At 52.0% G+C, this 25,664-nt stretch overlaps 8 protein-coding genes across 8 annotated transcripts; 3 read left to right on the top strand and 5 right to left on the bottom strand.

Annotated features, from left to right (window-relative positions):
* Positions 1–1,843: 1,843 nt before the first annotated feature.
* On the bottom strand, positions 1,844–3,250 carry AYL99_00052 (hypothetical protein; the record flags this gene model as incomplete). The annotated part of the gene is made up of 2 exons (XM_018831568.1): positions 1,844–3,131; positions 3,192–3,250. 2 exons carry the CDS (start codon positions 3,248–3,250, stop codon positions 1,844–1,846), a joined length of 1,347 nt encoding a protein of 448 aa, XP_018697447.1.
* Positions 3,251–4,350: 1,100 nt separating this feature from the next.
* AYL99_00051 (hypothetical protein) lies at positions 4,351–5,532 on the top strand (the record flags this gene model as incomplete). Its single annotated transcript, XM_018831567.1, has 1 exon — positions 4,351–5,532. The coding sequence occupies one exon, from the start codon at positions 4,351–4,353 to the stop codon at positions 5,530–5,532; it is 1,182 nt and encodes a 393-aa protein (XP_018697446.1).
* Positions 5,533–9,542: 4,010 nt separating this feature from the next.
* Positions 9,543–11,381, bottom strand: AYL99_00050 (hypothetical protein; the record flags this gene model as incomplete). The annotated part of the gene is made up of 2 exons (XM_018831566.1): positions 9,543–11,301; positions 11,356–11,381. 2 exons carry the CDS (start codon positions 11,379–11,381, stop codon positions 9,543–9,545), a joined length of 1,785 nt encoding a protein of 594 aa, XP_018697445.1.
* A 1,570-nt stretch (positions 11,382–12,951) lies between these two features.
* Positions 12,952–14,391, top strand: AYL99_00049 (hypothetical protein; the record flags this gene model as incomplete). Its single annotated transcript, XM_018831565.1, has 1 exon — positions 12,952–14,391. One exon carries the CDS (start codon positions 12,952–12,954, stop codon positions 14,389–14,391), a length of 1,440 nt encoding a protein of 479 aa, XP_018697444.1.
* Positions 14,392–16,274: 1,883 nt separating this feature from the next.
* On the bottom strand, positions 16,275–17,321 carry AYL99_00048 (hypothetical protein; the record flags this gene model as incomplete). The annotated part of the gene is made up of 3 exons (XM_018831564.1): positions 16,275–16,593; positions 16,745–16,878; positions 16,968–17,321. The coding sequence occupies 3 exons, from the start codon at positions 17,319–17,321 to the stop codon at positions 16,275–16,277; spliced, it is 807 nt and encodes a 268-aa protein (XP_018697443.1).
* A 1,311-nt stretch (positions 17,322–18,632) lies between these two features.
* On the top strand, positions 18,633–19,502 carry AYL99_00047 (hypothetical protein; the record flags this gene model as incomplete). Its single annotated transcript, XM_018831563.1, has 1 exon — positions 18,633–19,502. The coding sequence occupies one exon, from the start codon at positions 18,633–18,635 to the stop codon at positions 19,500–19,502; it is 870 nt and encodes a 289-aa protein (XP_018697442.1).
* Positions 19,503–19,868: 366 nt separating this feature from the next.
* On the bottom strand, positions 19,869–20,336 carry AYL99_00046 (hypothetical protein; the record flags this gene model as incomplete). The annotated part of the gene is made up of 1 exon (XM_018831562.1): positions 19,869–20,336. One exon carries the CDS (start codon positions 20,334–20,336, stop codon positions 19,869–19,871), a length of 468 nt encoding a protein of 155 aa, XP_018697441.1.
* Positions 20,337–23,293: 2,957 nt separating this feature from the next.
* AYL99_00045 (indoleamine 2,3-dioxygenase) lies at positions 23,294–24,711 on the bottom strand (the record flags this gene model as incomplete). The annotated part of the gene is made up of 2 exons (XM_018831561.1): positions 23,294–24,344; positions 24,410–24,711. 2 exons carry the CDS (start codon positions 24,709–24,711, stop codon positions 23,294–23,296), a joined length of 1,353 nt encoding a protein of 450 aa, XP_018697440.1.
* Between the last annotated feature and the right edge of the window lie 953 nt (positions 24,712–25,664).

Below are 25,664 nucleotides of genomic sequence, written 5' to 3'. Positions count from 1 at the left end.
TCTGATGGCCATGCACACCTACCTGGCAGGAGATACGAGGCACTATCCGGGGCCCCTCTTCTGGTAGCAAACTCAGGCTACCACCATCTTTCCACGGGATGATGTCGAGTCGCTAGCACTCGACTAACCGATTACTGGTCCTCGCCATCGCTTCGTCTTTCCCACCCGTGCCGATCATGACTCTACCCACCTCTCGAGACGAGATTACGGCCGAGGCAAATTTCCCTGGGGGGGCTCTCAAGGAATTGCAAATCCATTCCCACGTCCATTTGCGTTGGTGAACATTATCTTCAGCCGCATTGCGAGAACAAATGGGACAAGAGACAAGGGTCAGTGGAGCTACGACCGACTTCTGGACAGTCAGTGTGCCTATCAGGTTCTCTACACTTGTCAGATCACTCCATCATGATCCGTCCTTGTCGAACGGCATTCTTCTCGTACGAGTGCTGAACACTCATGGGGGCTCATCGATGTCGTCTGGATAGCTCCCCACTCACCCGCCTACCTACGGTAGCCTACGAGTAACTTTTCGGCTCAGAACAACAGCGTCCCGAGCCATCGGACGGACGCTGGGCGGCCTGGTGATCCTTCGGTGAAGCCAGGTCCCAGTCCCACATTGCCGGATCCTAGCGGGGCCTAATCTGGGGCCTAAGCAGAGCTGCCTGACTTGAGGAATGGAGGAGTCCTCGTCGGTAAGGGTTGCCTGGCTAAATGACTGCAGTTGGCAATGCTGAAGAAACAACCATTGAGCAGCATCTTTGCGGACGTTCGGCACATCTGGCTTTCAAGCCTGCCGCATATCCCTGTCAAAGCCTGCGATCCTCGTCATCCGTGTAACTCAGAAAATCCAGGTAATGACCATGGTATTTTTTGGACGTTGAATCAGAATAGAAAACAACCATCCAACTCTAAGTGAAGCAAAATATACGATATATTATTGCTTCTTTCTCAACGAATCAAGCGTCTCTTGTGGCCTCCTCCCAAGGTCCCTGGTCACCGGTGGAGACCTGGCCAACTCATTGGCCAGCCGCACGGAAGAAGCTGGAAATGAAAGGAGGCTGTGCGACCAACTCTTTGGACATCTACACCTGGTATGCTGTGTATCGGGAAAAGGGGGCCTGGGGTTTGTAGGCTATGTCGTTAGGTTCGGGCCGTCACCTGTACACTTTCAGGGTTCTCACCGGTCGCACAGCGCCCAGCCGACCCAGCCTGGTTCGAACTTACGAACTATTTGTCCTTGTACTCCGTGCACCCCCCATCGCTTGAGGGTGGCAGCCGGGCAATCATGCGCTGTTGTAGGACTAACGAGGAGCAATCCATGTTCTGAAACAGTCCAGACATGCGACAAAATTGTGTAACGAAACGTCACGAGGCAATTAATCACTCAGCACAGTCAGTGTCACCCCAGAATAAACGCTCAGGTTACCGTCGGTGGCAAAGAACGGACTTCTCCATGGTGGTCGAACAGACCACCTATGTAGATCTCGTCGTTGGATGCCTCCCTTTGTGGTGTAGGGTTGATTGGACAACCAGAAGCAAACAATACGCGTAGTACCCGAATTGCAAGGCTGATATCTCCGACCAGGAGCCCGCGTGACAGGGACAGCCATGTTCGAGAGAAAAGGAGAAAATAAACGGGAAAAGAGACCGCCCTTGGGTTTGAAGTGTGGCTAGGATAGGAAATTTAGAAGACAATACCAAGTACTCGGTATGTCCAGTCTGTTGAAGCAGCGACTTACTGGTTGGTACTGGAGTACATACGGCGTGGGATGAAACGGTCGTCATGTGGAGGAGATATTGGCAGTGGTGGTAGTGTCATTTGTACGTATTTCTCCTTTCACAACTATCTATTGCCGTCAAGGTTGTTTGGGTCTCTCTCCTGAGCTTGACAGCCTTCTGCCCTGGCATCTTCAGCCGCTTCGGACAAGTCTTGCTGCCCCCGAGCAGACTGCTGCGATTGATAGTTGAGGTAGGCCTTGACGAGTGTCGTGGACGGATCCGGATGGTCATTTGTGGTGCTTGCAAGGATCTGGGACAGACTGTTTCCTGGGAGCTCTCGTTGTGATTGAGACTCTGATGCGCTACCCGTTTCCTCGGGATCGATATCGCTTCGGCTAGTACTGTGTTGCTCTATCAATTGCTCTTGGGGGATGCTCACCCTCCTCTCTGGCAGATCGTCGTAAAGCCGGGCCAACACCTCTTCAGCTTGATTCAGTTTATCCGACAACTCCTTGTACCTCGTGTCAAGTTCTTGTATGACACTCGGCGGTTCGTTCGCGTCGATCAACATGGCCCTCTCCGCAGCCAAGTTTATCAGTAGCTCCTCCAGTAATTCCACGTCGCCCTGTTTAGAGAGATAACGTCGAGCCTCCGGGGTTTGATCGAGTCGAATGTCGTCCGCAGATATGATTGATTCTTCTGTAGCACTTCGACGGGATTGCATAACGACTCCTTGGTCGTTGAGAACCTGGAACGACGTCTCTGCTGCGGGGCCAAAGATCTTTGAGCCCTGGCGAACGATCTGAAAACCCTGCTGAATCAATTTTCGATCCTCTTCCTGCAGTTTAGTCTCGACCTGCTTCAACCCCTGTAGGGTGTCACGGAGACCTCGCAAGCCGTCGTCAATTGCAGAGGCCGGCAACGCGTCGACTTGGCCGATCGCCGTTTCCCCTATTCGAATAGCTTCTCTCCTTAGGTCGCCAGCTCGTATGAGACGATGTGTGAAAGAATCCACACTATGATCAAACTGATTCCATAGAGCACGCAAGGCTTGAGAACGATCGGTCGCTTCTGGTGTGCCAGATTCAGGCTCATGATGTAGGTCTGATGGCGGTATCAGAATCGCTGGGCCTCGTTGTTCAATGAGCTCTCCGCCTGCGTCATCTTCGTGTGCAGACAATTGTTTCGGGATCTCCGCTGGAATCCCCAGGGACTCATTTCTTCCCAGAGCCATGTCTTCGGCAAGTTCTGTAATTTCCTTGCTCTTGTCCACCTCGTTCCTAGATTTGTTCGTCTGTGTGTCGTCGACATTTGCCCCAACATTAGAAGGGGCCTTGTGAGTATCCGAGCCATTTTGAGGTCTGGCCTCAGATCGAGGGAGGTTGGATAATGTTGGGGGACCAGATTCCGAGCTGTGTCCAAATGTGTCAATGCAATTTAAAGCCACGTCGGGACTGTGCGACTTCGCTTACCCGACCGGAGCTTTGTTTGCCCCCCTCGACTTGAAGAAGGACCAGGAGAACCAGTGCATTCCCAACGTTCTTTGAAAGTAAACTCATTTTGACCAAAAACCCCTTCCCAGCAGCAGAGGGCCATGCCTCCTGTATAAAAGGAATGGTTGACAAGGTGAGGCAGCCGCTGTTCAAGCAAGGGCTGTCCAATGATCCAATGGCAGAAGCACGGGCCGATTGCGAAGGAGGGCGTGACGGCGTAATTACCCTTGTATTACGATAAATAGGTATTGTGACACTGGAATATCAATGAGGGTTACCAAGTAATGCCTGGTAATATTTCCGGTAAGCACCAAGCGGCGCGCAATATTCGCCTGTTGGGTCTTTGCCTCCATCCACCACAGCTACAACCCCTGTGTCACCCCCTGGCAATTTCCCCCCTCCTTGGTCGGTCATTCTCTCGCTCAATCTCCCTCTGCTGCTTGGTCGGGTGCATACGAGAGACGTGCATGCTGCTCGAGTGGCTTTCCCTTCGAGCAGATGTCTCTTAGCATTCATCACAACCCCGCCTGGCTTCCACGACCCTCCAATGACGCTACCTTGACCATGCATACGTCTGAAGAGGTCAGTGGAGGAGATGGCCTCGATAACTTTTTACTCTAGAGACGCCTGCTAGCGGGACATTGCCCCAAGAGCCTCACTGGCACAAATGAAGAGGGGTGGAGGTTGCTGGGTAGGCCCCTCATCGAGTATAAGACAGCCCGTCTGGTGACAGCCCAGCTACAAGATGTGTCTTTGTGAACTTGTGAGCTCCTGCAGGACCCTTGTTGTCCTTCGATCTAGGGCAAACTGCTCACCCAGCAACCAGGGCGGCTTTTACTGTTCACGGCAGACACGTCTCCATACCCATACATAGGAAGAGAACCAGTCTCTCGGAGCTCTTCTGCGGGAAGAAATCTCGACCTTTAAATCGAGTCCCGAATAAATCCGACATTGTGTGATGCCTTCTCCGCAGCAAACCAAGGGAAAAGGACGTCGGCCCGGAGGACCACATGCGGGTCCGGGGTCGAAAGATGATGGTCCAAGCGGGACAGCTGTGCCCAGAGGACTGGGGTTAGCTCAAGATGCTGGGGAAAGAGAGCCAAAGACACCATCAAAGACCGATGGTCGCGCAAAGAACATGGCCCCAGCTTATGGGCCCTACGGCGTGAGAGATAGCAGTGGAGACATTTACGAAGAGGGTGCTGCTTTTTCGCAAAGCACGGCGCCTGTCACATCGCCGCTAGCCAACAATTGCAAAGAAGAAGTACCCATCTCGTGTCGTCATTTGGACGAGGACCTCTGGCAGGCTATCTTGGCCACGACACCTCAGCAGCCTAGAGACACGCGAATGCTTGCTGACAAGGTTCATCAAAAGCTGCCTGTCATCCAAGACTTTCAATTCCTTCTGGAAGCGGTGAGGTGTGAAAGTCTGAGGCAATTCGACCTTCGAGATACATGCATCCGACTGTACCTGCTGGTCAGGAGCTGTGGCCTCTCTTCACCACCATACGACAAGGAAGAGTCAAAGGCTCCGTTTGATACCCTCTGGGAAAGATATCTCAAGGAGAGCAACAGGGAAGTCGAAGACCTCGTGCTCCAGCTTCGACAAATGACCACGTCTGTTCCAACGGAGGAAGAACGGGACGAAATACCCTTGTCTCTACCACTGACTGAGTATCAATCACGCGTCCAGTCTGCCAGGAAGGGGAACGACAAATCGGTGCGGCAGCAGTCTTCTATCGAAGCCAAACAAAATCGACCGCCGAGTCAAAAGGGTGGAATGAAACCCGGCTTTTGTGTAAGGAAAAGCAGATGGTTCTGCATCGGCAGGGTTTTCACAACGTTGTGGCATGACAACGCCACGGGGGTCAAACGACATGCCCGTGACACAGGCTCCATAACTAAAGGCCCTTATGAACAGCAGATCTTTAGCAAGGTCCGGCGATTCGCGGTGGTGAAAATGGGCCATGGGTTCTCGTGGGCGATTCCCATCAACTCCTATAATTCGCAGGGGACTACCAGAAAGAGTTTTGATGACCAGGATCGCCAAGCACATTCCATCATTTATATGAAAGGCACAGAGCCAACACTGCTTACCAACGAGCCTCCAATGATGAAAACACCAATCGAGGTGGATGGAGCAGGCGAGAACAAGAAGTTGCACGAAGCAAGTCGCATCCGTTTCGACAAAGTCTCCACCATTGAACACAACGTCAAAGTAGATAACGTTGGCAGGGTATCTGAAGCATCAATGCCTTACTTCCTCAGCTATTGGCGAGAGCAGCTTGAAGAGAATCAGGAGCCAGGAGTGGCCCTGTGAATGGCTTTGAGCATATACGTTTCTGCTGCTCAAGGTGGGTGACCACTTTGAGCAGCAGGGGGTCCACCCCATCCAGAAGCAATTATTCACGATGGGTTTCCGTTCAGAATGGTGCAACGGCAGAGTCACCGCGGAACATGCGCCATCTTGTCTGGTTATGCGGATGAGCACACTTTTTGCTTTTTGCTTTCAACTGCCACAGATTGTCTGAGATGGAGGTCGACACCATTTCGTCCAACCCCTTTTCCTCCGAGCCTTGTGTGCTGCAGGGATACTGTTTGAGGAATGGTGGCTGCCTTTTCTTCTTCTACTCTTTTCCTCGCTAGTCAAAGTGTAATGGCTGTAACGCGTCAGCTGTAACTGTCATGACGTTACGATTTCTTTAGCAGTAACACCGAAAACATCATCTACCATGGCCATGCGCATCAGTGGCGCCGTGGGTCTGGTAATATTAAACATCATCTCCACAACCCAACACTGGGTTCCACTACCCCAGTCTCAGCCTTGCAGGTTCTGATTGACCTCTCTTCCAGCCAATGTCTCAGTAAGTCAATTGCTTTACCTGAGCCTCCCCAAGACCAGGTCCCAGCCTCACTATCAGTCTCTTTCCTCATATCCCATCCAAGCAATGGAATATTGAATCAGGAGGCGTGGCTGGGCTAACCAAAAAGCAATAACAGTGACGCGGCGGGGGCCACCACGGCCGTTCTAGTAAGTGGCAATTTCCCTAAAGAAAAAATCAATTTTGACCTTGTCATTCGTTTCCTCGTACAAATGCAAGGGACTTTTCTCTGCCTGGCTTCGGACATATTGCCTCTCGGTGATGCCGTGACATGGCATGGCGGAATGCTGTGTGAGCATTCAAGTTCCCACCTTGTCCACGGGGCTCGATCCATTTCAGCACTCCGGCTGACTGCGCCCCTGCAATTCATGAAGTATTCCACCTGGCTGTTGGTGCTCCGTTATGCCCCCCCTCGGCTGTGGAGAAGTCCAAAAAGGCGATCGCAAATACCGCTTTCGCTTCGCGAAGACGGCTCAAGGAGCTGGGCTGAGGCAGAAACACTCCCAGATGGCGAGGCTTGGTCCATCTTTGGTCTGGAGCAACAGTAAGAGGGGAAGTTTTCAAACAGCGGATGATAAAAAGGGTCTAACCACAGCTGGGACACGGTCGAACAGGCAGGGAACAAAGTCATTTCAATAGCACAACATCGTCGAACGCTCGTCGAACAAACTTCCGGGTAATACGCACCTGTCCCTGTGGACTCAATGGGACTCTATGCATGGCGAAAGCATTGCCGATGGGGCGCCTTTCGGGGGACAGTCCCGGCCATTTCGAGGTCGGGGCGAGGTTGATATGGCTCCTGTTGGATCCATTTAGCTAAACAAGTTACCCGTGCTTTCCCAAAGCCACCAATCGACAGTGACATAAACGGGGCAAATGAGGTATGTTTGCAGCATCAAGCAATTCCCCATATCAGAAATGGATCACGACGGTAAATGATAGGTCAAGCAAAACGGAATTCTAATTGCGCGCCTCTCGTTCAGAGACCCGATCCCTGGCAGCTGTCATAAGTGATGGACGGTCTCTCACCCGACTGGTTTGCATTGATCTCATCATCAATAAAGCTTAGCCTGTAACAAGGATACGCCTCTACCCGGTTCAGGATATTGTGCTCCGGTCTGTGCGAGATGAAAAACCCATGCAAGCTTGGCTCGGGAAACGAAACACCGTGCATAGGCGTCGAGTCAGTGACTTGTGACTGGATGGACATTTGGCGGTGAGCAGCGCTGCAGCTGCCCAATGTGAAGCGCAAATGTCAAACGTGTACTTTGGAGAGCGGCCAATATGCTCATACCCTATATTGGCTTGTGCACGAGGCGCACAATGGTTGCGTCTTGAGATACAGAGCTTAATGACGCGATGGCGCAGCCACGTGTACAACATCCAAGAAGAAGAACTTGCACATAGCTCTCAATCAGATTTGAGCCTGCTGTGTATGCAAAGCAATGTGCTGGGAGAGACAAAAACAGCCATTACACCCATACGGCCGGGATCAACAAATTCGTCAAAGTTATCAGTCATCGAAGAGGCGGAGAATTTACGGTCCCTCAGAGCCTCTCGTGTCAGGAAGCGTCAACCATGACAACAGGCGGTGTGACCAGGTCGGGGAGATAGGGGCCGTTGCTGAATCTTTCAGCTGGCGGTCGATTCATCAGCCTCAGACCTCTCGACTTGATAGACTTTGTGCTGGGATGTTTGTGTTGGTAAAGATGACATCAAGGTTGCTGATATTGGCCATTTCTCTGCGCGTCAGTATGCTGCGGGCACTGTCGTTTGGTGTATTTCATTTTGCACCTCTTCACACTGGGTCAGATCAGCCTGCTCTATATATATCATGTGGCTCTGTGATGGGAGTTGCACGTCCCAAACGAGGCGGTAAGGGTCGAGCCACAAGCACGAATCTCCTGCCTAGCAATTTCTATTTCAGGTTTGAGCAAAACAAGTCCAGTCGTCTTCTCGGAGCCCAGCAGGTTTTTCTTCTCTTTTTCAGCCTTGAGACCTGCGCGGATTCATCTGTCGAAGTTGTCACCAACTCGGTCTGGCATCTGCCAAGTTTGGCGCTATGACCAACGTACAGTCCGTGCCGAAGACGAAAGGTCCAGGAGCAGCACGAGAGAAGCACTTGTATTCCAGCTCCAGTGGTGAGGATGCTGTGTCTCTGTCCTCGAGTTCGAGGAGGCTGTTCTCGGGACAAGTCAGGTATGCTATCTATTGCCGACGAAACTTCGGATCCAATGTGCTAAAAAGGCCCGAGGCAATGCTAAGGAGATCTTCACAAGGCTTGAGGCGACCACTGATCAGTAACACTACGAAACAGGCCCCAGAATACGTTTTGATCAGTAATTGACCGGTATCCAATGTCATGGGAATGTGTACTGTGTGTATTCGCACTAGGCAGACGACACCCTCGGGGTACTGCAACACCTCACAAAAGGCAAGCTGCCGGCATCAAATGAAAACCGACCTAGGGCAACATCCTTGAATCTCCTCGCAGCCTCCTCCCTCCGGCACCCCCAGGAATGCAGGTGAAACGTCTCCTATTGTTGACCTGGAATTTTACCCTGGCTTTGAATCCAGTTCAGCCACCACCCCGATGCATCAGGTGCACGGGGACTCCTATCCCATGGCCTGCAAGGCTCATCATCACATGGCCACTCACCTTGTCCATTTCACTTGCAGCTGTAACAAGTCCCAAGAAAAATCCGCGGAATCTCTCTATTCCGGTATGATTTGCTGTCGTCTCGTCCGGTGTGACGACGCTAGACTCGAAGGGGCTGGTTGCCTTGCAGTTACCAGTTCTATTCGTGAACCTCCAGGGTTGCGCGCATGGAAGGGCCAGCCAGTTGGACATTTCTTCAGCCGGGCGTGGCTCTGTGACAAGGAAGGGGAGAGTTGGAACGTCGCAGAGACGTGAAATGAGTGGCAACACCGCTCCATGCTTGGTGCCATTGCCGGGGTAGAAGTTTCAACATGTCTCCAAATGTATAAACCACGTTTCCTGAGGCTGAGTCCTGTCCAGAGAATAAGCTGTTGCAGCTGATAGGCCATCTGATCGGATCTCCATCTACGAGGATCTAGTGCTTATTGTAGCAAACAGCGGATACGAGCCGTGTTATACATTCGGGATTCGGACTAGAATAAAATACAAAGGAAGGGGTAACAACAGACTCCGCGCAAGACGACCGGAAAACCAAATGCGCAATAGTCGCACTGATATCATCTCTCGGACCCCATAATGTAGCTTTCAGAACGCCTGCTGAAACCAGCAACAATACGAGCGTCAAACTAAAACGGCGCCTTCTTTCCCTCGCCAGAAGCTCGCCAGACTCGTGTGCATGGTCATCCTTGTAAAGCCTTGTAGCATCCCCAGGCTCGTCGAAGATGACCTGCGAGCATAGCGAGACCCGGGCAAGGAAACTGTTATAGTGCCGAAATGGAAACATGACATTTAAGGCGGCGTAAAAGATTCTGCCACTATTCTTTCATTGCTAGGCCCCGGCTCAGAGCCTGTCTTCGGATAGGTGTGGTTGGAAAGTCTTTTGTGCGTCGTGGTCGCCGCTGAGTTTCCTGAGCTGTGCCTCCGCTTCAAGGGCCGACTCTCCCGCAAAAGCTCTTGTGAGGTGGTAGCTTCAGACGAAGGTGTGAGCATATCATCCTCGAGGGCACACGAGAAACCCGAATATTCTGGATCTTCGCTGAAATAAAGCTCACTGGTGCAATCGGAGTCGCTTTGAAACCACGTTCTCTTGATATAATCTTCAGCCGTCTTGGTCGAGAGTATCCCGTCGAGGTCACTCATGAAGAGAAAGCTGATCAGTGACCACCACGACGATTTCACACACTCAAGAATCCACAGGGAAACAAAGAGTGAAAGCGACTCAGGGTCCCAGCCACGTAGATCCCAGGCGACAGATGAGTACTGAGCGATTCGAGAGCTAGGAGATTGTGCCTCTAGACCTTGGGCATGCGACATGGCTTCCAAAATAGGCTGGGACATAAAAGGAAGCATGTCATTGTTTCGTTCCCCATAGTCGTGGGCTTGGAGATGTAGCTCGTCGTCGCCCTCGGTTAGAGCTGGCTGGCTCATTGTCTCGTCGCCAATTGGCAGGTCCTTGAATTGATCGTGTCGAAATAGTACGTCTGACTCCTTCGACATCAGATTTGGGCCTTCAGCAACCATCTCATTGAGAGTATCGAGGCCCGTGGTCAGATCAGCCAATTCTCTCAGTAATTGCGCCCGTTTATCTGGGAAACCCTCTAGAGCCTCTCGGGAGAGTTTGTCCACGAGCACACCAGCTGCTATTCTTCTCTGGATGTCTTTTTGAAGCACGGCGTACTCATCAGACAGGTCCACCAGCCTATCTGTCACTTCCTGTCGTTGGCGTGCTAGTGCCGATAGTCGTTCTTGACTAGTTGGCCCACACTCGGGCGGTAGACTCACGACAATGTCATTCAATTGAGGTCTATCAGAGAGGTTTTCAGAGATCTTTTGGGCCAGCTCAACTCCAATCTCGGAATCATGCCCATCAGAGGCCGATGGTCCTAATAGGCCCTCGTAGAGTTGTTTCTCGGATTCTTTCAACTCCCATTCCGCTGGAATGAGAGTCGATTCAACCATATCAAGATCAACATCTTGGGCTTCTAGCTCCATGAATGCCGCCTCTATCTCTTGCATACTGGCTGTCGCACTGTCGTGGCCATTTCCTTTGGGGAGAAGTGGTCCGCTTGCCTTTAAAAAGCCTCGAAAGGCTTCTTGCAGTCGATGTTGGATATGCTTCATCCTGCTCCGTTCATCTCTTGCCTGTATTCTGAGAGTCTGGACTTTCCGCCGTTGCCGTTTAATTTTTTTCACCTCGGTGACGAAATGAATATGGGTGTCTACCAGCGTCAGGTGATCCCAAGTGTCTTTGTATCTTGTTAGTGGTTCGTGCAGAGGATGAGACATATCAAAAGCGCTGTGTGTTTCTGCAACGAGAGGGGGTTGTCGATCCCAAAATAAGAGTGGTGTGTCTGAGGTGCCGTCCCTCATCGCGTTATACTTTGGTGTCTGTACGATATCTACTGAATCCTGTTCCTCGTCTTCGAGTGCTGTCGCGTGCGACTCCATTCCCGCACCTCCCTCCGCCGTATCGAAAGAATGCTCGGAGGGCGAACAACCGGCATAGTCGGCAGAGGAGTGAAGCGAGGGTTGGGCAGGACAGCTACACCTAAGTGCCATGGTAAGTCTTACGCCATGTCATGACAAGCGATCCTAGACATACCTGGCAACGTGGCCACACAAGTCCATTTTTCCAAACCCTCTCTTCCATAACGATTCAGTCGGTAGCAATGCCATAAGGCGGTGGTTGCCATGTACGAAAAGCCGTCTTCTTCAGTGGCGTTGACAGCACAGTTTGACTCGTCTTCACCCAAGAGGTCACGACCGATCAATCGAAGGCAGACAAATCACACCGCATGACTACATGTCGGTAATGGGCTGAGGTCATAGACAAGGCAAGCAGCAATATGGAATTGTGGGTGAGGGAAGAGTTGGAAGACGGACGACTCAACTACTGAGGTGGTTTGATCTACGGCAGTCAGGACCCAGCGTCCAATGGCCACGGTTCGGGCGAACAAACAAGGCACTGAATCAGCCGCATGAGAAAGAAGAGCCGTGCAACCTATGCAGACGGCTGATGGCAGACGCCAGGAGCGAGGCGGGAGAAGGGGGAAATGATGGAGGGTGTCGGCGTGCTTCGGGGCTAGTGATGCCTAGTGGGTCAGGGCTAGTGGGCCCTCCGCTCAAGTGAGGCTAAAAACCTCCCCCCCCCCTCGTTTACCTAGACACGAACACGAAGCCGCCTAACCAATTCATTGGCTCCAGCACCCTCCACATCCCAGCACCCCTTCGTATTATTCATTCTTTTTGTCTGACAGCTCGGATTACCACTGCGCCCTTGTCGGTCTTCACCTGGGCTGCCTCCAAGCTCCAAGCCACCTGCGTCGCCTCTTCTCTCCCATTGCTGCTTCTTCTACATATCCGACAGTGTCCACTGCCTCTCTTGAGATCATTGACGCACAGTCTACTCCGTACTGCTGCTACCATTGTCACATGTGCCAACCACACAGGACGGCCTCGGGTTCCCCCACGGTTCTTCGTCCTAGAACCAAACCGCAAGCAACTCGTGCATGCGCAGAATCTAGCCTCACACAAAGCCTATCAACTGGAACGATTATGAAGTCTTGCGGCATACGCTAGCACTTGCGCCGCTGGTTGGGTCAACATGATATCCAATATGATATCCCTCTCTCTCGCTCTGGGGGATGCGGCTCTTACCCCGGCAAGGGTAGATAAGTTGCTGCTACGATTTGACCGCCCCAGGTTTTCCTCGGCCTGATAGCCACAACTGTCTCGGTTGCACATTGGCTCTGTGTGGCCATATATGACCCTGTCGACCGGTATGGTAGTTCGTGGGGAATGTTTTCGGACGGTTCTGAATAGAGAGTCATTCCTCATGACGGTAAGGGTTATTTTCTTCAGGATCGGCTACGATATTGAACTTCTCTAGGAAACTATTGTTTCCAACACAGACACAGCCAAAAGTTGATCTCAATCCCAAATACGATGGTCCCTCCACAAAGAAGGTGCGTCGGCCAGCATTCCGCTGCATATTTTTTTCAGAAGGTCATTAATTTTGGGAGTCTGCAGAAACACACCACGAAACCCCCCTCGTGAACCATTTCAACCACGGAGCGGCGACAATCAACGTCGCCTCGATGAAGAGTTCAACTTGCAGGGAGGCGGGGGGGAGTCTCGACCGGCCCCTGATACAGTGGATGTAAAACCTGATCCCTTCCAGAACCAAGTTCCATTTCACATGGGACGGCCGTCGAAGTCGCCTCAAGAAACATCGACCGTCGAGGCAGCATCTCGACCTTCTGCCTCGATTTCTGATTTTATGCAGATCAAATTCCGGGATTTCCTCATGTACAGTCGCTTTCTTGACCACAATCCCGCCATCCTCCTGTCTCCAGATTTGGAGAGCTTTCTCGATACTGCAGTCCGGGCCAGAGAATCCGGGGATTCCATGCTGTCGCTGCGATGCATTGAACGCTATGTGATCCTCAAAGCATGCACGAACTTGTCGCCTGCAGACCGTCACGACTACTTTGCTTCGCTGGAAGATTCTAAGAAACCAAACTGGCGAGAATATGACAATCACTTCAAGAGTGTTTCGGAGGAAGTGGGCCGGCGACTTCAACAAGGCTCAAACTCCCTTCAGCAGTATCAACACCAGAATGCAGCAGATGAACGTGCGTCTAGCAGTGCTTTGTATACTGACCGTGGCGTTTCCTCTGCGTCGTATGCGAGATCGTTCGTTCCCCAGGTTAACTTTGCCCCTATGCGCACGCCATTTGCCTATTCACCGCCAACAGCATTCTCAGCAGGAGTGCCAGGAAGTGGCCTGCCGTCTGATGGAAGCTTCCGCGGCATGAGTGCTTTCGAAATGCCGAACCGAGCCTACGCCACAATGGGAACAGAAACGCAACCGGCGACATTTGCGGGGCCACTCTCCTGCACAAGCACGAATTATCAGCAAGACGCAAGAAGATCTCGAGCTTATACGAGATCTGCCCATTCTTATGATGATCATGACTACAAACACAAGGTCCCCACTGTTGGCGGAATTGACAATGTCCAATATAGGGGTATCAAGGAAAACCAGCGAGCAGCAGATTCTCAAAAGCTTGATGATCGTTATATTTTGCGCACAGACGGTGCGGACTTCTTTTCCGAAGGCCGGGTGTTTTCTTTAATGTGCCACGAGCCCTTGGGTCTCAAGCCCGGAGAGGAGCCCGCTTGTCATGTGAACTCCCCAGAAGTGAGTGTCGGGCCGAAGGGGACGCTCATCCACAGCAAGATCAGACGGATGGTCGTCACCAAGAAACGTCAAGGGTACTCGATCTGCGTACCTATCAATTCTTATGGCGGGCACGGAGTTGGAAAGAAGAAGATGGGCTCGGAGAAGCAAGCTCACGCAATTGCGTATCCAAGCTATCTCGACTCGGCTCCTGGGTCACTCCCAGGGGAGCCTCAGTTCAGCAAGACGCCGATCGCCATCGATCTCCATAAAGATCACACTTTGGATCCTGCTAGCCGCATCCATTTCGGAAAGGTACAATCCATTGAGTGGAATGTCAAAGTCATGGACATTGGCCGTATTGCTCGAAGGTCTGTGGCAGACTTTGAGGAATACTGGGCCGAAGAGTACCGCCCGCCCGGCAAACAACAAGTTGACGCCAGCACATCACGTTAAGGGTCCCGATAGGACGCTGCGAATCGCAACAGCGGATTCGATGCGCCGTATACAGGTACTCACAGCATCCGACATTCATACGTATGAGAGCCTCGAGTCTATCAAATTGTCACCCCAGGTAAATTGGCTCTTTCCGTTTTCCGTTTGGGGCTTTTCGGGTTTTTCGTGTTCGCAAACGACAACTGCTTGAATATCTCGATTTCTTCTATTCTCAAAGTCCTCACACTCCTTTGCAGACAGCCTTGTTGGACGGAACTGGCAGTAAAAATGTATGGGGTGGTAAATGGGTCGGAAGGACATTGGTTGTCTTGGGTCCCTGACAAGCTGCTTCTGGAGGATACCAAGACAAGTGCCACGGGCCTCTCGACCGGAAGTTTGGCTCATATGACATGTCAGTTCTCGGTATAACTGGATGATGCAACTGGCGGGAAGGATTCAGAGAAAATATTTGGTGTGTGGAACGACAATCTAACGACAAATGTCATCCTTTCACTCGAATATAAGGCAAACTCTCATCTTCCATTTTCCATTTTCCCTTTCCCGTCTCTTTTCTTGTTTATGAACCACAGACGATGCTGGCTTCCGGATTTATTTCTGCTACTCGCCTTTTCACATTGCGCAACCCATTCCTCAGAACCGACGATTGTGCGGATGGGAAACCGGACCAGCCGCTTCCAGCCTAGGTGGCCGCCTTTCGGCAGGGTACAGAATTTTGAAGCCTGTCACAAGACACATTCCCGCGTGCTCAGATCCTAGAATGGAGAATCGTCAAGACTCCCGGCTAAATGGGGCGTGTGGACGTCGGGCGTTTCAATATTGGATGGGCTGCCGGCGTGAATACCCGGCCGGGCTACAGCCTTATGTACTGATGTCGTGGATGGATAATCCTAGGACCCCCAGCAATAGCCTGATGATGCATCAGTGTTGGAGTTCATACTGACGAGGCCACAAAGGTAAGGTTCCGGCTGCGCAAACTTATGCGCCCTAGCTGTGAAACATACTCCGTACAGCCAGCAGACATATCGACACGAAACGTGGTACAAACAAGGCACCAGGCTCGCAGGATAGCCCACAGAAGCCGCCCATCCCAGCATCAACGGCAGGCAACTGTCAGTCACAACCTTCCCGTCGATCAGAGGAAGACACACCCACCAACACATTTGCGTGACAACGCCCGGGAGACATGGATGTACCAGGAATACACACAGGATACTTACAACAGGGCGAGGACGTGATTCGTCTCGTTGCTGGCCCGAAAACAAAACAAGGGTACACACCCGTCTCCACCCACGTACCTCGTAAACAAAGGACAAAAGAGCCTGTCCGATCAATTGTCCCATGGGTGGCCCTACCTAACTAGCACGTGTGTCTGCGTGTCTCTCCCCCATGGTATCTATTTATTTATTTATTCCGATGGTGGTCATTCCAGGGTCGGTCACTGATATCCATTACTACCTATTGTTGTAAAGACAATCGAAAAGAAAAAAAACAGAAAAGGCCGTTTGTCCTCGTTAACTCGTTTCAGTGGCTTGGCTTTGCCCCTTTCCCTTTTCCTTTCCCAGGCGTTCTCATTCTGAAAAGTGTCTGAAAGGGAGGTTTGTTTCGTTTCCATGGTTATTTTGGCGGGTTTCTGCGTGTGTTTGTGTTTGTGTGTGTCCCGGAGGATGAGTTTTCTTTTTGGGGGGTGATATTGCGCGGGTAGACAGAAGCTGGGCTGGGCTGGACTGGGCTGGACTGGGTCGTACCGCATCACAGATTCTGCGACAGCTCCGTTCGAAACAGGGGCGCGGGCGCGCCCAAAACTCATAGAAGAGATACCTCAAAAAGCCTCTCCTCACTGAAGGGTCGACGGTCGACATGTTCAGGTCACTCACTCACACAAACTACAACATCTCATCCTTCAAGTCCCCGTCAACGCTCCCGTCCAGCCCGTCACCAGGGCCCCCACCACCGCCGCCTCCACCAAGCTCTCTAACCTCGGCGGTCTCCCAGCAGAGACTGGTCAGGTCGAGCATCCAGCGCTGATACTGCTCCTCGAGGAACTCGATGGTCAACGGTTTCGGCCAGGACTTGAAGGTTGCGTCCGACGTGGGGTCCTTGAGCATCTTGTCGTACTTCTTGAACGAGACCCGGTGGTGCGAAATGTTCTGCCAACTGTCGTCCATGTCGATGTGGAGTTGGGAGCCGGAGAACAGCTCGAATCTAAACATTGAGACGTATCAGCATGATGGCGAAGCAAAGGCTCATAGTCGTGGGGGTAATTAGAACAGTCGAGCTTGGACATCCGAGCCGCGCGTCTCGCTGATTGTGATGATAATTTCGGCCCTCTGACAAAGCATATTTAAGCACTCACCCAATGTAGACGCCGTTGGCGCTGCCAAGGCTGATGATCTTCGCGCCCGGTGAAGTCTTCACCAGGTGGTAGATTTCACAATAAGGAATCAGATCCTGATGATTCGGATATTGTGGGAAGAAGGGGAATTTGAGCTGTTGGGTGGAGGTTCGCAGAGCGAATAGCGTTAGTTGATCGTCGCTTCGATGAGATCGATGATTCGAAGGAGTCAATGTCGACTTACAAAATGGAGGTCCCGAGACTTGTTCTCGTCGTACTTGACATCCCAGAAGTGTCGCAGCACGATCTGGTCGGTGCGTGAGAGATTGCCGATGGCGCTGTGCGGCAGGGCGGTGATCTGGTAGTTGGTGGGGGGGCGATTGGCGAAGTCAAAGCTCGAGCTGGTCTTTGCCGACACGGGTCTCGAGTCGTGGAGGGAGGACCCTGTCGTCCCATTCGCCATCATGGGTGCGTGCGAGAGCGGCGGCGTGTATGAGGTGGGAGGTGCCGGCTGGTGTGAGGCTGAAGTGGAGGGTTGCGAGGAGTTGTGGACGGACCCGGATCGAGAAAACCGCCGCATGCTGATGAACGGGGACATAATATCACAACCCCAAGAGACGTGAGGAAGGAAGAAAAAAGAGAGGAAGGGAAGGACGATAAAGTTTTATTGCTATGATTCGCTTTTAACCGACTGTTGGAGCTAGACGAAAAACACCACCGCCCGGGAGATAAAGAACAAATCCTGGTGGCGCGTTGTAGAGCAACAGGTGTTGGATGTGATGGGATGAATGGATGGGAAAAAAGATGGTGGCAGGCCCTTCACCGTTTTGCCCATTCGGGGGGTGGATCCGGAGATATCACGCTAGTCTCTATTTATATGGAGAAGGCTATACCGGACTAGGGAAGGCGCCGGATAAGGACCGACTCAAATCTTGGAAGTCCGATGCGCAAAACCAACCTCCTCCTCTTGTTTTCCCGCCGTTGGACAAGATCCCATATCAAAGTCCTTGATTCCAGCCAGGCTGGCTCCTTGGAGTTGCTGGCCCCCTTATCTTTGTTGACGTAAAATCTGGCGACTCCGGACACCAGGGAAGGCCATACCGACGGCAGCTAAGGTGGTTCCCCAGAAACTACGGAGCCTTGGCCCACTGTCTGGGAGGGGAAAAGGGGATCTTCCTTGTGGCAAGCGACGCATCCTTCGAGATAAATAACAAACTGCAACGTGGACAGGCCACTCCGGGCCCCCAGGCTCAAATATACCTATGTTCATTCATGTTGTGTTGATCTTCCTCCACGAATTTAACATGGCGGCAGCCGTTCGGGCCGGAAGAACATCCACCCATGTGGCCCCCACAATCCCCCAAACTAACCAAATCAGGATGCCTTTCCACATGCAGCTCAGCCATATGTTTGTCCACCAGGATTCGGCCTCATTCTGCTCCGGTTGACTTTAGGGCATTTCAGATCTGCATGCCGTTCGAAAAATCAGCCAATCAGAACAGCGGATTTTCTTCCAGTTCCAGTCCAATCACGGTCCACTCGGCCAATTGTAGATCTGGTGCAGCTGAGTTTGCTGGCAAAATGCTGGAGCCTGGCATTCTCTGATGCCACACAGCACGCCTCTTACAAGGTCACTATTTGGGCAAATAGCCTCACGAACTCACCTAGTGTTCTCACTTTCCCGGAGGCCCCTTTGGAAGTAGAAACAAGGTAGAAACAGGGTGCCTAGAGACCCGATATGCTTGGTTCCGCTGTGAGCAGGTACTTATATCTCACACTTCCTCCACCATGAGGTTGAAAGTCTCGAACACTTCGAGCACCCCAACTCATGTTAGCATAGCAACAACCTCGCCGGCCAGGACCAACCAACCCGGAAACCCTTTTCTTTTCCGCCACAAGGACTTCCGAAATGTCAACCGTGCCCTCCCTGCGCATCGGAATCCTTCTGATCCCACCGGTGCAACTCCTCGATGCCTCAGCCATTGATCTCTTTGGAATGCTCTCCCATAATTACCTTGAAGCATGCGGCCTCCCAAAAGCCCTCGTCGACCTGGCCATCCAGGTCGAGATCCACTACATCGCGGCGACGGGGTCGGGCACTCACGCCTCGATGACGTCCTCGGCCACGCTTCCCGTGACGGACTCTCTCTCATCACCAGCCGTTCAACCAGGCCAACTCGATGCCCTTCTCATCCCGGGCCCAGATCCGAATCTGATCCCCGAGGACGATATTTTGGCTTTCCTCCGCGCGCACAAAGAAGCCGGCAAGACTGACTTTTTGATCATCTGTACCGGGAGCTTTCCTGCTGGGTACGCAGGGCTTTTGAACGGCAAGACCGTCACCGGGCCGAGAGGTCTGTTGGGCAAACTGAAGGAGAAGTTCCCTGCGGCGAAGTTTGTGGACCGGAGATGGGAGAGAGACGGAAGAATCTGGTCATCGGGTAGGTTTCCTGTGCTGCCTCGACTGCCGTCGCACTTCTTGAGATATACCCCCTCTGTCGACTTTATTGTTGGCATCTCCTACTCCATCAGTCTACTCATTGCTGACTTTTCAGGCGGAATCACAAACGGTCTCGATCTCACGGCAGCGTATCTACACCATAAAGTCCAGAAGGAGCTCGCAGATCTTGTCTGCGCCATGGCAGAAGTAGGTGACCGACCGCAAGACTACGACAGCGGCAAGGCGAGCAACACGCTGTGGTGGATGTGGTTAGTTCTGCGTTCGTTGGTGAAAGGCAAGAGCAAAGGAGGCGCCAAAGCTCTACAGAAAGAAGATTAACAAAAAGAAGGAAAGAAAAACCGGCTGTGGTTTACCGCTGCTCAGTGCAAAATTGCGAAGTTGCTCTTCTGGTTACTTTATGAGATACATTTCGGTTCTCTCTGTATCGTGGAATTGGCCTTAGGCTTCGCCCTTGTTCTCCTGGCAAGTGATGGGTCGTACAGTGGTTTTTGTCGTTGGTTTGAAGTTGCTGTTGCCTCTGTATCTGCCGAGGAAGTCATGGCGCACGGGTGATCATGCTGTCTTCGGCTCTCCTCCTCGCCTCCTTTTGGTCGCATTATTTCCAGCCTCGAATTTTCCTCCCGTTTCCGCCTACCACCTCGTCCGTCCCCTATGTGTCCAAGATCGCTCAAACATCCTCCGAGCTCACCACAGCATCTGTACCGCCGAAGCCCTAATTCTGACTCTGTCAACCAGTGCCTTTTCCATGCTGTGCTTCTTCGTCATGTGGTTCACGATGCATCCGACTCTCTGAGAGACATAGTCGCACTGGTAACAGCTGTATCGGTATGGTATCTGCGCTTGGGAGATGGCGGAGGTGCCGTGAGAGGTTCCCGACAAAACTGATGTTGGGTTGGTGTTTAGAAAGGGTGTGGAAGAGAGAAGGCTTGGGCGAGTGACGGGTTGAGGTTGATGGTTTGTGCCCAGCGCTGGGTTCTCTGCTGGAGGGCCGGGCTTCGCTGCGTTGACTGGCTGTTGAACTTGACTCTTTACTGGGCAATAGACGATGGCGACGTCTCCAACAAACTCCACACCGGCCAGGTGGAAGGTGGCCAGGACCTTTGCTGCCTCGAGTTCCCGGGTCGTGTACATTCGGCGTTGTTGGCTGTCCATCTCTCTTGATAACTCTGATGCTGGGGCGCTCTTGTCGATCTGTGTCCTTCGTCGCACGGGAGAGCAAGGGAGGGTGGAAGAGGGCGAAAGTGAGCGTGTCGCATGGAAGGTCTCGAGTTGACGGTGTGAGGGCAGTGCTTCGGTGACGGACCGGCAGTGAATGGAAGTGACCATTCGAGAGTCAACTTCCTTTCCTGCTCGCACGCTTCACTGTGAAAATTCACGACCTCACCCGCCATTCCCAGACTGTCACAGAGTTGACCCAAACACCTCGGGGTCCGATTACTTCGGTCAAAGTTAGCAAGCATGTACATCGGTAACATTGATAAGGACTTACTGATTTATATACTTGAAATGACCACGATACAGCAGACTTTGAAGAGGTGGCCATGGCAAAAGTGTTGATCTCAGGAAACGAAGTAATACACTCAACGTCAGGCTTTGGAGAGGTCGGCCACGATCTTCAGCGCAGTGACAGGATGTGTACTAACTGAGTTCCATCCTTAAGCAAACCAAGACCGGCCAACGATATAAAGAGGCCACGATTCAAAGTGTTGAGACTCTCGGGCGGAGGTATGGTATACTCGACGCCAACGCTATAGCACGGTCAGTATCGTCTTCACCGTCGGCAGCGGAGTGTAAGCGTACAGAGCCAGACACTCGAATCTTCCATCTCGGCTCGGGAAATATAAAGAGGCCACAATTCAGAGCGTCGAGAGTCTTCGGCGGAGTATGATATACTCAACTCCAGAACTATAGTACGGTCAGAATCATCTCCACCCCAGACAACACGACTTATGCTTACGAAGTCAGACACTTGAACTGTCCACCTCGGACCGGCAGATATAAAGAGGCCACAAGCCAGAGCGTTGAGATTTCCAAGCGGAGGAAGCCCTCCTCGACGCCACGTCTGTGGAACAGTCAGAAAGAGCCTCCATCGACGAAAAGATGACACTTACAATGTCTCACGCTCTGAGGCACCGGCCCCGGCCCCGATATAAAGAGGCCCCAATTCAACGATCTGTCTTTTTAAGACGGGGTATCGTCCACTCAAGGACAGACCATGGAAGGATTAGCAAGCCCCTTGCATACCAGCAGCGACCAGGGATAGCTTACAGAGACAGACTCACGAATTGGCCACCATTGTTTATATATATACCGACCATCACGCTTGAGTGGAGGGTTACGCCGGTAAGTGTCGTCTTCGATTCCATAGTTGGACGTCTCTGAACTTTGAGGTGTGTGAATGGGGTCCGAGAAGAGTGCGTGTCTTCTATCCGGTCGTGCGAGCGTTTCGGGTTACGGTGGCACCACACAACGGACGACAAGATGAACTCATGTGAAATGAGCTCTTGCCATCATGCAGACCATGTTCCAAGGGGACAGCCAGCGGTCAATTTGGTGGCGAAGCCTTCGGCCGCCCCCAATGTCTGATGGCACGCAACCCAGACAGGGCTGGAAGGGGTTAGCCACAGGCAGGTCTCTTCGCTTGGTCAGAGTACTCACTTTGCAACAAAAGTCAGTGCGGTTGCCGGGATTCACCCGTCCTGATATATATATATATATATACCTTGTGCATGTGGTCGGGCCATTCTTGTCTGAGTTGGTCCGAGTGTAGAGCAACGGTGCCAAGGTATTCAGGGAGACGTGGTCGAAGACAACCTGGCGGTCGGCGGTGACCGGGTCATCATTGAAACGGCCATCGTTCCGGCTGTCTCAGGATGCAGGATCACATGTCTGGCTTGTTTTCCGAGTACGAAAAACTGGATATGAAGGGAGGATGAAAGAATACACTTCTATTCTTTCTTGGTTCTTGGTCAAAGGTCGACTTGTCAGCAGAATCACCGGCATCAAGCAGGGATATGGATCGAAGTCGGCACTTAGAAGCAACTCGCTTGCCGTTGATCGCCACAAAAGGCTGCCGATTTGTGCCCTTGCTTCCCATCTTCTTTGGCAAGTTGCTGAGCGAGCACCCTGATTTCTAATCGATTGAAGGAAAGATGGGATTCATGTGAGTTGTGAGTCTCGGTGGCCCTTGTCGTAAAGCGGCAGGACAAAGACCTTAATCTGGTGGAAAAGAAAGACGGTTCACATCTTGCTGGTGAGTGTGTGTCTATGGCGATGCTGTGTAAAGCAGCGAGACGAAGACCTCAAATCAGTTGAAGGAAATAAGGTTCACATCTGTGTGTCTCTGTACCTCTGTCGTAAAGCAGCGAGACAAAGGCGTGAATTTTTGGTTCCACACATGAGACCGATCTTGCTGATACTGGAAGCTGTTTCAGAGTGTCTGGAAGTGCTGATGGAGACCGAAGAGAAGAGCCAGAGACCACATGGTGTCGGTGGTGGCATGCTATTGTCTTATGGCTTTGTGACAGTGAGTCCACATATTGAAGACTCGGAAGGATGAGGAATGAAGGTTGGCGCTCAAAGATTTCCATTCATGTTCAGGATGGTGGCAATGGTCCTGATGAGGATGCCTGGAAAGGAAAAAAGCCAGTCAGGAGTGTTCAGAGGAGAGATTTATACCCGGAACGAGGCGGAGGACCTACCATGAACGAACCGCCAGTGTCACATTCTCACAGATGTTGTCACGATTGCGTTACCGGTGGTGACAGATAGGCAGCCTCATTAGCACATTGCCGATGTTGCTGAAAACATTGTCTGATCTGTGACGAGCCGTGATAGATATAGGAAGAATTGAAGTCAGAAAGGGGTGGAATTTACAGGGCGGAAAATCTCGGCAAGCCTTGGCAGTCTCGTGGTTCAGACCATGCGATTCACAGGGTGACAGGACAGTTCACTATTTCTTTTCCTTTGAGCAGAACTTTCTGCTACCTTGGCGACTATGAACACTCGTCATTGGTGAGCAAGGGTTCCATCTCCCCAGTGTCCTGAGCTGGTTAACAGGGGCTCACCTGCGAAACGCCAGAGCTTTGTCAGAGGATAGACATGCTTGTTCAAGCACCCCTTTCCGCACAATACTTCTTGACTTCCTTGTCCAGCTTGTCCCTCTGGCTGGACACATTCTGCATCATCTCCCTGACCACCCTTGTCTCTGTCGTTTCTCCCGTGCCCTGCTCCACCACTCTCTTCAACCCGCTCTCACCATACACATCTTCCATCAAATCCATGACCGCAAACAACTGATTCGGAAGCCATGTAACGATGGGAGACCCTCCCGTGGCGGTGGGGTGTGAGGATCGCTTGATAATATATTCTCTCGCAAACAACCAGTGCCGCCAGCGAAAACTGCGCACATGGTCAAGCAATTTGAGGTAGAGTGCCGGCAAGAGCAATGCGCTGGCCTCGTCCATGACCGCATCACCGCGAGCTTGCGTCTCCTGCGAAGTAGTAGTAGGATGAGTACAGTACTGTCTCACACCAAGCTCTGCGCTTTTACTCATGACCCACGCCAGAAATTCCCTGTGTGTCTTTGGTCGGTAGCTCCTGAAGTCTCTCAGGATCTCCGTGAGCGGATTGCTCGGCATGGGTATCTCCATCAGATGATCCAAGAGAGGAATGATACTGTCATTTGCGCCGGATTCGCCGCGGAAATACAACGGTTTGGCGTCCCCGTAGCGGGTGCCTTGGTAGATCACCCCGTCGGGGAACATGGATTGTGAAGTGATTCCAAAGATGAATGTGCGGTATGAAAGATAGTCCTTGGGAAGGGAATGCGTCCACATTTGTTCCATGTGGGATTCGATGCGGGCCATGGTGGAGAGCATTGTTTGGAATGCCGAGATTGCGGAAGATACATCGTTCGGAGAGTTTTCGATGGTCGAGAGCAATTCGACCGCACCAGACATCAAGGGTCCTGTTTCCTGGACCATGTGGATGTGGGTCAAGATGAAGCCGGCTTCTGAGCTTGACGGATCAAGACCGCGTTCAAACGCGCGGATGAGGCGGAGATTGTCGTATACACTTGCGCCGATGTTAGGATTGACAAGAGAGTAATTATATAGCGCATATGAAGCTGCGTAGGACATGAATGGCGGGATGTCAAGGCTAGTGAGAACCAGTAGTGAGCACACATGAACAAATTGGAGGGCGTTGCCGGAACAGATACGTACATGTCCGCGGCTTTCACCAGCGGCGACGCTATGCACTTTGGCAGGATAGCTCTACCCAAACCGTAGCCAGCTTCATTGTCCTTTGACCACATCTCCCAACATGGCTCCAACAGATACGCACTGGCCAGGAAGCTATAGTCCCTAAAAGCGGCGGTGATGGCTTCGAGGTCAAGCTCGCCAGTATCCGTTCGCAGATCATCAACGCAAGAAGTCAAGTCTGGCAAAGCGCCAGAATCGACAACAGGGCCGAGCTTGAATGTAGCGAGGAGGCCAGGCGACTTATCTGCTTTAACAATTGGCATGTCGTCGAGGATGGCTGACAACGCATCGAATTGCGCTGGCAGACGGAGTAAAGGTGGGCGGCAAGGAAGGAAGCCGGTACTGGTCGTAACCGTGAAAGGGTCTGCCGAGCGTGGGAGGCTACCTCCATCAGACCGTATGTAGGGGAAGAGAGTTGAAAGAGGGGGGAGAGGTGGTGAGTCGACAAGGTATGCCATAGTGAAAGAGCCCCTCGGTTGAGTCTTGAAGGTTATCAATCAGGTAGTGTAACTTTGCCAGGCCAGACCCACGTGAACGGTAGAATAGATCCTGTGTAGAGCAAAGTACGAGAGGAGGGCCTCGAGTTCAGATACAGACCCAAAATGTCTTCTCCCGTCGGCGAGGAGGACCGGTTGCTTATATGCCCCTTGGCCGGAAGTTATTCCGGCCAATGGATAGGAGAAGAGCGGCTGTTGCGGTGAGCAAAGACCACTTGAATTCCATCACAACAGAACTATATCAAGACAAGACAAAAGGTCCGAGCCAATCTGGAACCTTGGAAGCTTGGTGAAGTAGAGGAAAGCCTTTCCAAGGGGCAAGCAGCCTCGTCTTGGCAACGACTGCATCCAGTGGAAGTCAGATATAAGGAGTATTTCAATATTGTCCATCGGTCTGCAGGTTGATGCAGCGTCTTCTGATAGCAAGAAGAGGATATTGCCACAATAAGTTCCGTCTTTGCATGTTGTTCAACGCCGCGCCAGGGCGAGCATGGTTATTCGATGACGAGGCTGTAGAGGGCCAAGTCCAGCTGGGGGCAGTGGGCCAGGTGACCGTGAGCTCAAATGACTTCTGAGAAGGAGAAGCCCACCATGGACCCCTCTCTGGATTCATTGCTGTTAAGTAAGAAATTCCTGGAGGCCGGAATTCGATACGCTCTGGAGCTGATCAATGGAACAAGGTGATTCGCCTGGCCGGAATAGTATCACGCCGCAGAGCC

Source organism: Fonsecaea erecta (assembly GCF_001651985.1).
Source record: "Fonsecaea erecta strain CBS 125763 chromosome Unknown Scaff1, whole genome shotgun sequence".
In the NCBI taxonomy this organism is placed as follows: Eukaryota; Fungi; Ascomycota; class Eurotiomycetes; order Chaetothyriales; family Herpotrichiellaceae; genus Fonsecaea; species Fonsecaea erecta.
The sequence above is the reverse complement of the archived record's forward strand: the minus strand, read 5'-3'. Positions and strand labels throughout refer to the sequence as shown.